General features: G+C 29.4%; 1 protein-coding gene across 5 annotated transcripts; it reads right to left on the bottom strand.

Moving 5' to 3' along the window:
• Positions 1-1,113: 1,113 nt before the first annotated feature.
• LOC133783328 (uncharacterized) lies at positions 1,114-10,126 on the bottom strand. 5 transcript variants are annotated; one of them, XM_062222933.1, is made up of 11 exons: positions 9,879-10,126; positions 9,676-9,752; positions 4,274-4,516; positions 3,402-3,587; positions 3,149-3,275; positions 2,956-3,036; positions 2,652-2,848; positions 1,860-1,955; positions 1,667-1,760; positions 1,433-1,552; positions 1,114-1,342 (listed from the first exon to the last, which is right to left on the bottom strand). In XM_062222933.1, the coding sequence occupies exons 3-11, from the start codon at positions 4,463-4,465 to the stop codon at positions 1,239-1,241; spliced, it is 1,197 nt and encodes a 398-aa protein (XP_062078917.1). In that variant the 5' UTR covers positions 4,466-4,516; positions 9,676-9,752; positions 9,879-10,126; the 3' UTR covers positions 1,114-1,238. The 5 variants fall into 5 exon arrangements, with proteins under 5 accessions (XP_062078917.1, XP_062078916.1, XP_062078918.1 ...); XM_062222932.1 differs by having other exon boundaries at positions 4,274-4,499; XM_062222934.1 differs by having other exon boundaries at positions 4,274-4,494.
• Positions 10,127-11,660: the final 1,534 nt, after the last annotated feature.

The following is an 11,660-nucleotide window of genomic DNA, read 5'->3' as shown; positions in this document are numbered from 1 at the left end:
AATATTTCAATAAGTATATTATATATTTAATAATATATAAATACAATAAAATTATATATTTATAAAATATAAAATTACATAAATAAATTATTATATATATCAGAGCGAGAATGGGATATATTATGCTAATATTGTACCCGCGCCATACCTGTATATATGCGAGGTGGTTATTCCCTATCCCAATTATTTTGCTCGCTTTAATGATTTTTCCCTGCCTCATTCGGGTACCTGTAATCATAAGTTATATTGTCATCCCTAGGTAAGTTGATCCGTTTTACTTTCTAGAGAATTTTTTTTTGTCTACTTTAAAAAAAAAATCAAATAGAAATGCTAAACTCACTTTATAATATACTTTTATCAATGAAGAAGAATATAATTGAAAATTTCTTTAGCACTTCTTAATCAAGCACCTTTTTTTATTAAAAATAAAATTGGAATTCCTTGAGTTGTTATTTGGGTGGATTAGGTGAAAAGAGATTTCAAAGTTGATTTCTAATTTGGGTAGTTTTAATGTCAATTTGTTCAATCAAATTAAAGCACTAACGAATATAGTCTTATGCAATGTAATATTTGATATGCAGCAATGAAGTTCAAAAACTTGAATGTAGAAGCCCTTGCAAATCTCACCTTGCAAGGAGTATCTTTTAGTTCCCATGAAACTAGAACAAACCTACTACTATGAAGGTGCCTAGGATCGACTCGAATTAGTCTCTGACAATTTGAACTACCCCAATTTGGTTTTTAAAGATGGTGCTCGAACAACGACACCATCTCAATTGCTGCATGCCATCTAGGCACCAACTCGGTTTGACACCCGATCCATGTCGTGCTAGTCATAACACCAAACATGCATGGACTCAATAGTTTAAACCAGCTGAAAGCAAGGCTGCTGAATTAGCAACAGCATCATAGTGCCAGCCACCCCAATCTCATAATTACCAGCAACCCAAACTTTAATATCTTCTTCAACTAGTTCTTGAATGTGTTCTAAGCTCTCCCCCTGGCAGAGCTATGCAACAACCTCGTTAAATAAAATAGCCAAAAAAAAATATCTATGCCTGAATGGACAATTATAGCTCTAAGCCTGAAAAAGTTGCTTAAAAAAGACAACAATGGCCTGAATGGCTTCTTTTCTTGATGATAATGAATTAGCAGTAGCTTCTACACAGATAGATTCTAAGATTAAAGGGTTTTACAAAAATTGCATTCTCTTTCTCTATCAAGTGAACAAAACAGATTTATGAAAGCTCAGCAATCACTCGTTCGCATTTGTCTTCCAAAATCTTTACTGCTTCCGTAAATAATACTTCAGGAGGTAAGGCTCCAGTTGATTCAATATTAACTAGTGAAAGTGAAAACCATTCGAATTAGATGGATCATATCATGAAATTATAAGCACTCTTAATCAAAATCTTTGCAATTGCCAACTTACATATGAAATGACCTTTAACTCGGCGTAATGATACACGATCCTTCCATTCTTCACCACCTATAATGCACTCCCTACAAAGAGTGCAATCTCGTGGACGTGCTACTGTAGCTCGTTTCTTGCCTGTTGAATATTTGTTTTGACAATCAAGAAAGAAAGACAAAAAAAGTCCAACAAAAAGAAGAAAGATTTATAATCATATTGAGAAAGAATTAAGAGAAAAGAACATCAGTTTACCGTTGCCAATATCTTCAATATCAAAGACATTGACCGGACATTTATTTTTTAGTTCCACAGCTAACTCGTCTTCAACCTTTTGCAATAATACAACCTAAAAAGAAAATTATAACAAAAAGATAAAACATATGTTTCCAAAACTCTAGTTAGAATCAAGAATTGAAAAGTCGCATAAAAAACATATCATATATACCTCAGGAAGCATCCTATACCAGGCAGTAGCCACAGGAGACCACTTAGCATGAGTTTTACCGAGGCCTTTAACAGCGTGTGCTTCTAATTCAATTTCCTAGATGAAAAAGAAATCATTTTGTTATAGAGAAATAACTTTTCAGTCTATTAAGAAACAAGTGAAGATGACTTTTACATATAGAGACGAGAATGGACCAAGAGCACTTGAAACTAAGAGAAGCATATAAGTTAGAATGATCATCATTCATGCAAAAACAAAGAATATCCTTCCACCAACGGTTTTTTTATTTATAAGAAAAGAAACTCATTAAAAAAAGAAGTCTTGGTGGGTTTCTCAGTTAAGAATCAGCAAAAAATTGACAAAACTTATTCAAAATAGGAGCGAAAAAACAATTTTACCCCACAATAACACCCTAGAGCTTCAGAAAATAATATCATGTTCCTACAAAAGCTAAGGCATTTTTTCCATCAACCTACCTCGTCAAGAAAATAATGTACTTGATTCGCTAGTCTCCAAGTTTAATCCTAAAAGAAATTTTCCAGTGCCAATCCTAGCAATCGGTAAAACTTATAACTTGTAGGTTTTTGCCTAGAAACATCTACCAACTAAGCTGCTATCCAGAAATTATGAAACTAAAGTACGTGTAAACTATAATGAGCTAAATTTCTTCATTTAGTGTTTTAAGACATGTATTTAAGTTGTAAAGATCTATACATAATGGTCAATCAACAATCTATGCCTTTTAGCATCAGCAGATAGTATAATAGAATAATCAAACATACACAAGATTACCTGGCCAGGGCCCAACTTAGATATAATAATATTTTCCATAGTGGTGATTGGGTTGTTGGAAAACTCTGGAAAGGAATCCTGGCTGCAAGCGAATGATGTGTATGTTCTTGGTTTTGATGATGAACCAGACTTCGAATCTTCTGAGATCAAAGGAAACTCACTTCCATGGGGTAACCACTTCAATTCATTTGACTTTACTGTATTACAACAAAAACAAACTACACCCAATAAGAGACCGAACAAAGAGATTTAATTGTCACTTTATCACAATTATCAAATATGAAGAAAAAGAAAAAAGATAAACCTGAAGTGCGAGGCATGTCTTTTGCACAACGAACGTGGAGCTTAAAAACAATAGTGTTCTTTTCATTTGGTGTATTATTGTCTAACATCATAAAAGAAAAACAAGATGAATAAAAATACGTTAGTCCAAAAAAAAATCCTTCTTTTACAAAAGAACATAAAAATTAAACTACTGAAAACATTTAGAGTCCAACCTGCATATTCAAACCATCTCGGGTCAACCTTGATTGGAATGAGACCCAACCTGTGGGAAAGAACTTCATCTTGAACAACTGATGTATTATTTGCAATGAGAACTTTTTCAATAGCCATTGTTGGAACCTGAACCGATATCACTCCGCGAAATGATCAGAATGTTACATTATATATCATAAAATACAGTAAAAATTGCCAATTCTGTAAGCATTCAAAAACAGTTCTGTCAAAACATTGCAAAAATTATTGAACCTCAGCAATAAGGATTCTCCGAAATGCATTTGCAAGTGCTGGATCGATACCAATCATATCAAACTCCATATCTTCCTCTGTCAGTCGAATCACCTTAACTTTAAAATTGTCGCAGAAATTATCCAACCGCACACTATTATCATAACCCACAGATGCGTATGCACCAGAGTACTGTATGGTATCAGTCTGCAAAAGCACCAAAATACAAGAAAGAAGAAAATCACACATGAGACAGATTAGAGCTATCCATTTCCACTTCAATTGTTTTGCCGATTTAGCTGAGTAAAGAAGTTAAAATTCTGTTCCCCACTTCAACCAAAACACCTTTTAACCAAATCAAATAACCCAACTTAAAAATTCCTACACATTTTTAGTCCTAGATAAGAAAAGTTTCTTAATTTTCAATGTGATCTCATTCATTGCTTCCCACTTTAACCAAAACTTATATGAACCAAAAACCAACCAAATCAAATAAACCAAATTAAGAATTCCTATAGTTTCAAGTCCTAAATATGAAAAGTTTATAAATTTTCAATAACCCAGTTAATAAACAAACCTGGGAAAATTCTCTGTAGATTTATTTCTTCGAATATTGTCTCTTTTTAAACAACTTTATCTTCAAAGATTGTTTTTTTAACACAAAAAAAAAAAAGAAACTAAACTGTGACTCGTCAATCAAACTAAACCAAACTTTTTGTTTATAAAAAGTGATAAACAAAAAAAAAAGAAGAGATTATGACAGAAACATAAACAAAGAATTCTCTGTAGATTTATTTCTTCGAATATTGTCTCTTTTAAAACTTAAAAAAAAAAGTAATCCCCTTTAAATTATCTTTTATGAGCAAAAATAGGACACAAGAAAAAATACGTACGTGAATGGGAGCATCAGCCTTGCATTCAACCCGGGTTCTCTGGAATTCGAGATGGGGTGAAAGTTTTCCCATTGGAACGTCTGGAAGGTCTTTTAACCATTTCAAGTCGTCATTCTTCGACATTTCTGACTTGGTCTGTGTATCAGTTGTGCTTTCTGACTCTGCTTCTACTCTCACTCTTCGACTCGCCATTACTGTCTTCTTCCTCTATTCCACCACAGCTACACTACAATCATTTGAATACTGTAAGATTTTGTTAGGGTTTAAGGTTCCGGAACGACTACAGGTAAGTTGAAGACTAGGTTAGGCAGTCCTAAGCCCAGCCCAATTAAGGATAATCATTTGTCTTGTAGTAAATCAATTCTCAACCCAAATGTACCTTCTCTATCATCTTTTACTTCACACCCAAAAGTCTATAAGAGCAAAAGATAAGAACAAAGTAAAGGAGATTCATACAGATCTCAAACACTAGGAGACCCACCTCTTTGGATCCAAAAGCCCCCACAAAGACCCAGATGCTAAAAAACAAGATAGAGAGGAAGCAAAACCCACCAAGCATACCACAAGACCAGTTAAAAGTCAAGAGAAAAGTAAGCCTGATAAATAAATATATATATAACATAACATATATATGTTATGTGATGGGAGATACAATACAACAAAATCCCAACTTTAAGAAAAGAGGCCAGCACCAGAAAACCAGTGAACTACAGAGTTGATTAAATTGTAATAACATATAATGAGCACAAGTCTACACACCATTTGCTAATTAGTATGTTAGTTTTGAGATAGTGTACTTGTGTGCAAGTAAACACTGCTATAAGCATCCAAAGAATGCAACTCTCTATCTAAGAAACTTGCTTAGAAATTAAAAACAAACCACTGAGTAATTGTACCGTATAAATTGTCTATTGATTGACAATAGGTAATATGGGATTCCTCTCTTTGCATATACATATATACATACAAATTGTCCAATTTTACTTTTGCATTTTTGCAACTCTGTTAACTGGTGCATATTTCAATAATGCTCTTACTATAATCTTTTCACTTGAATCATTAACAACAACAATCACTCCAATATCATACAACTATTAACTTGGTCAAATTTTGACAACTTCTAAAATTTATGCTAAAATCCTTTTTCTTACAACTATAAACCAAACGCAAGAAAGTACCTAGAATTAGACTCAACCCTAACACAAGAGCCTCCATTTCAACCCCCAACAATGACATACAAACCAAGATTTTACACGCATATATATATATATACTAGGTACAAACAAACGTGCAATATGCTCCTTTGTTTAGTTTTATTTATAGAATTTATTAATTATTTTTATTAAGTTTATATTAATATCATATAAATTTTAAATAAATATCATATTTTAATTAAATAATTTATTTATTTTTGTTTAAGTTTATGTTTGTTCTAACTTTTGAATTTAAAAGTGAAAACAAAATATTATATATTATATGTTTAATGTAATATTAAATATTATACGTGTATTTTAAATTTAATAAGTTTCTTGCTAGTTTAAAAAAAATAATATGTCATAGTAGATTATATTATATGTTTAATATGATATTATTCTAATAAATAAGTTTAAATTTAATTAAATTTTATTTAAGTTATAAAACGTTTAATTTTATTATTTTTAAATAATTATTATTGTAAATTATCTAAAAAAAAAATCATATTTTAATTTGTTTAATTATTTATTATTTTTAAATAATTATTATTGTAAAATATCTAAAAAATATCATATTTTAATTTGTTTTATTATTTATTATTTTTAAATAATTATCATGGTAAACTATCTCAAAAATACCATACTTTTATTTTTTTTAATTATTTATTTTATTTTATTTTAGTTTAAATGTTTACAAACTACCGTTAAATATAAGAATATTCCGTTAAAGTTAACATAAAAAAAATAAAAAACCGTTAAAACCAAGAATTTCTGTTATCTACACACTTATTATATAGAAGAGATATATCTTCTATATAATAAGTGGATAGATAACAGCAATTCTTGTTTTGACGGATTTACTTTAAAATTTTGTCAAGTTTAAGAGATTATTTTATTTTAGTTTAGTGATAACACAATTTGAAAAAAAACATGTTAAAGCAATTACTTTACCGAACTTAATTACGAGATATTTTTATTTGAAAGTTCAAATAAAAACTAAATATTTAATTTAATTTTTTTTTAATTTGAAAAAACATAATTTAAACTAGATATTTTTATTTTAGGGCTTGATTTTTTTAATTTAATTTTTTTTATTTGTAAAAAACGTTAGTTAATATAGTCATGGCGTGTTTAATCCATTTTGTTGAGATCTTTCCAAAAAAAATATCATGTTTAATTTTTTTTAAAAATATCTCAAATTTAATTGTGCTCTTATATAAGAGTTATCATACCAATTATTTTTATCAATGTAGAATTTCTTTCTCCAAACAGTACCAATTTTGAAACTACATAGTAGACTTAAAGTTCAACAACAAAATACAATCAAGGTAAATCATTTTTGCCACAAAAAATTACGTCTCAAATACTTTATAATTATACATCATTGACTTACTAACCATTTTTTTCTCAAATAATTACATCTCAAATTCTTTGTAATCATAAATCATTGATTTACTAAACATTTTTTCCTCAAATTCATACATTATTGATTTACTAACTCAGGTGGTCAATCTAAGCAAAGTTCCAAGATAAATCGACACACCAAAATAATGCAAATTCAAATTTTTTAAACAAATTACCCTATTTAGTTATGAATTACTCTATTCATCTTATTCAAAATATATTTTTATCTCAAATTAGGAAGAGTAAAAAATTCAAGATACCATTTTATACAAATTCAATTATAAATTACTATATTCATCTTATAAAAATTTTGTTTTTTTTTTCTCAAACAAGGTAGTTAATAAAACATAGGTATCATCTTATACAAATTAAGTTATCTTTACTCTTCATCTTATACACACAAAATTTCGTCTCAAATTCTTTATAATCATACATCATTGATTTACTAACCATTTTTTTCTCAAACAATCTCAAATTCTTTATAAACATACATGATTGATTTACTAACTATTTTTTTTCTTAAACTAGGTTGGTTAATCTACGCAAAGTTCCAAGGTAAATTGACACACAAAAGTAATTCAAATTCAAAATTTTTAAACAAATTACTCTATTCATCTTATTCAAAATAAATTTTTATCTCAAATCAGACAGAGTCACAAATTCAAGGTAGTTATTACCATATTCATCTTATATAAATTTGGTTTTTTCTCAAATCTGGTAGTTATTTACAAATCTAGTCAGTTCATATAAGATAAAGTTCAACAAAACACAATGTAGCATCTTATACAAATTCAGTTATAATTTACTCTATTAGTCACATACAAATTCAGTTATGAATTAATATATTATGCTATGTGAGTAAAAATATTTTAAATGTTTTTAGTACATGAATTTAGTGAGTTTGAAATAGTAACACAATCAAATAGTAAATAGAGAAATAAAACCATTAATTGCTATGATAATAAATGTTAAAACTAGTAACCAAACACAATATAAAATAGTAAAACAATAATAATAGATAGAGAACTATGAAGGAAACCTACAAGCACTAATAAGATTTTAGGATTGATTAGATTAACTATCAAAATTAAATAATACTCAAACAAATCATGCTAATAATACATAAATAAAATACTTAGATCTAAAGCTAACCCATTAATACTTGAGATTGTTAAAATCTAGCATAATCTTATTAAAAAATCTCTGCAGCCATTAAAAAAGAAAAAGAAAAACTTTTAAAACCTATACTAACACATTAATACACACAAAAAATATAGTTACATATAAATCCTATAAACACTAAAGAAGAGAAGAAAGGGAGTGAGACTTACATTTTGGAGATGGGGTTTAGAGTAGAGGAATAGGTGAGATCTTTAAACATGACCTATGTTTTTTAAATTCAAATCAAAGACCAGGAAGAAAATTTAACCACACAACAAATCTACAATCAATAAAAATGCAGAAAAAGTACAATGAATCTCAAAAATCTAATGATCATCAAGGATGTAAAAAACTAGAAGACACAAAGAAATAATCTCAACTACAAAAATTATTAACTGCATAATAGAGCTTAACGCACAAGACTTAGAATTCATAACAGAAGGCTTAACAACAAATCCAATTGATGAGTTCATAACAGAACGTATTAACTAAGGATTCATGGTGTAGACTCTAGAGTTCAACATTCACAATATAAGCTGGAGAACTCATATATACAAAAATGTATAGAAAATATAATAATAAACCACTATCGTCCACAAAATTAATCAAGCAAATACAAAACAAAAGCACTTCTCTCAAAAGTACAAAACAAAGACTAAACGAGCGTATAAACTATCTATAATTTATAGTATTTAAATGGATACAATAAAATTTATAAAACTAGACAAAAAAAATTATATATGTTTATTCTTATCTTGAAAGAGACATTATATCAAACATGTTGCAAGCAATTATACCAGAAAACAGGAAAATGGTTTTTTCTCTTTCACTTTTGCTGTTTATCAACTTGTAAATTACATTAAAGTGAATTGTAGGAACCCTTTTCTCCCATAAACACGAATCTAAAACAAATCAATTTTAAACTTCTATGGTAAACCCATCAAGGAAGAAAATCAAGCCCTGTGAGAATACCTAACAATAATAAATGCATACACATACATAAGGCACGAAGTGTGGAAGCAAAAGAAGAAGAAAAAAAATACTAAAAAGGCAACTACATCATCACAAGTTAAAAAGGAAGAGCCGGCGGCCGTGGGTGGGTGGAGCTGGTGAAGTGGTGTTGGGTTCCTTTGCCGAGAGAGAAAAAGAGGGGACAAACGGTGTTATCTCTTGTGGCCGGGGGCACGGCACAGAGAGAGAAACAGAGGAGATGGGAGGGCTCGGGCAGAGACGGCTCAAGAAAAGAGATTAATGCATATGCTTATTCAACCACTACACAGGACCCTCACACACAAATCAGAGACACCCCAAATAAAGATACATAGTATTGATTCAACCACAACACATGAATCTCACATACAACTCATCAAAAACAACAGAGCATTATCATTGTATCATGCAGAGCCCAAAACATATGCTTATCCAACCACTACACAGGACCCTCACACACAAATCAGAGACACCCCAAATAAAGATACATAGTATTGATTCAACCACAACACATGAATCTCACATACAAATCATCAAAAACGACAGAGCATTATCATTGTATCATGCAGAGCCCAAAACAGAGAGTTGCCTATAGTTTTAAAATTAAAAATATTACATATATTTAAAACTAAGATGGAGGTCGAGGGGCATTACCAAAATCCGTTGAAGGAAAGCAGAGAAGTCTCCGTCGTCGACCATAAAGAGCAGAAATCCTCCACCGTGAGCAGCGACTATGAGACGTGGGACGCGGAGGGTATAGGAAAAGTGAGGAAATTGAATGATTTAGGAGTCAGAGTTTAGGGAAAAATATACACAAATAAAAAGTGAAAAGAAGAGAAGAGAGGCAGAAATCACACCTGCTCTGGTCTGGGTTTGGTGTGGGAACAGGCGAGGTGAGGTGGCGCAAGGGTGGTCAGATGGTGGCGAGGGCTAAGCTCGGGTCACCTAGCTTCGGGAGATGGGCCTGGGTGACTCCGACATTTGCGCTTGGGTCGTCGGAGATGGTGAGGGAGGGACGACGGCGGCTGAGCGCTTTTGGGTGAGGGGAGATGGAGCTGACGAAGAAGGTGGCTGTGTTGAGTTTTGGGGGTTTAGAAATGAAAGTTAGGGGTTTTGGTAGAGGGTCTGATTACGTGGCTTCAGTTAATTTGTTTGTGTTTGGGACATAATGGTTTAATTTTTACCACTAATCTTAAAATGTAGGGATTATATATTTTTGTAGCTTTGTTTTTTTTCTTTATCTGATTTCACCTATGTTTTAACAAATTATTTTTTGGATCTTATGTTTTGTCAAATGGTTAAAATAGAACCCTAAACCTAATTTTGGTCAATATTTTTTCAACTAAAATCACAAATAATTTACCAAACTAATAATTCAGAACAAAAATAAAATCATTCTGCTTAAAAACTATTTTGCTATATTCAATTTTTTATTCATCAAAATTGAGTTTAGGGTTCTATTTTAACTATTTTACAAAATATACGGTCTAAAAAGTAATTTATCAAAACACAAGATCCAAACAAGTAATAAGAAAAAACACAGGATCCAAAAATATATAAACCCTAAAAGTTACTACAAAATATTACTATGGGATTTTCAATAAAGTTTAAAAAAATATGACTTTTTTTTACAAAAATTATTTTATGACTTTTTAAAACTTATATTCCCTTATAATTTTGTAAAAAAATCATTATTATACCACATTTTTGTAAAAAAATCATTATTATGCTATATTTTTTTCCCATAATCTGAATTTTTTTAATTAAATTTGTCCATACAAACCAAGAAAAATTTAATTACCATATTTTTGCATATTAACGGTTAAAAAATCATAATTATGAAAAAATCCCAAATATTAATAACTAAAAATTTATACCTAAAATTTAGGGTCTGAATGGTTCGTGATTATAAAACTGCATTTTCAAAAAGTGTGTTTCTAAAATAAAAATCAAGAATCCGTAAACTGTTTTTGAAAATGTGATTGGTTCAAAATCCATAAAGTATTTTTTAATTTTAAAAAGTTGAATATGTAATTGGTAAAGAATCTGAAAATATAAAAAAGTGATAGATTTGTAGGATTTTAGAATATAATGATTTTGATTCGGAGAAAACATGAAAATAGTATTTTCTATTTCGTAGCTTAAAATTAGAATTAGTATTTGAATTGAAAATTTGAAAACAAGCAGTCAATCAAGTATTCATGTGGGTCCTATCATTTTTTAGTTTTAGAAATCATAAAATTAAATTTGAATTCACTACCAATTAGGCCCTATAACTTTAGGTAAACAAATTTTTTATTTATATATTTAAATTAATTAAAATTAAATAAACTAGGTACATAAAATTTAGAAGATATTATTATTATTGTATAATATTAATAATTATGTTATTTTGAATAATAAATTAGATATATATTAATAATAATATTCATAATAAACAAATTATATATATTAATAAGTATATAAATATTATTGTTATTAATTTCCATATCTCTTCTATATAAGAAGTGTATAGATAACAGAAATTATTGGTTTTAACGGTTTTTTTTTTCGCTAACTTTAACTGAATATTTTTATATTTACCATAATATTTTTATATTTAACGGTAGATTGTAAATATGACTTAAACTTAAATAAAT

Source organism: Humulus lupulus, chromosome 6, assembly GCF_963169125.1.
Source record: "Humulus lupulus chromosome 6, drHumLupu1.1, whole genome shotgun sequence".
Classification (NCBI taxonomy): domain Eukaryota; kingdom Viridiplantae; phylum Streptophyta; class Magnoliopsida; order Rosales; family Cannabaceae; genus Humulus; species Humulus lupulus.
The sequence above is the reverse complement of the archived record's forward strand: the minus strand, read 5'-3'. Positions and strand labels throughout refer to the sequence as shown.

Bases quoted from the DNA above. Each gene is read 5' to 3' on its own strand.
- LOC133783328 (XM_062222933.1), bottom strand. From the start codon at position 4,465: ATGGCGAGTCGAAGAGTGAGAGTAGAAGCAGAGTCAGAAAGCACAACT. The intron at 1,761-1,859 runs GTATATATGATA...TTTTCTTTTTAG, and splicing joins GGTATAGGATGCTTCCTGAG to GTTGTATTATTGCAAAAGGT. The intron at 1,553-1,666 runs GTAAACTGATGT...AATATTCAACAG, and splicing joins TATTGAAGATATTGGCAACG to GCAAGAAACGAGCTACAGTA.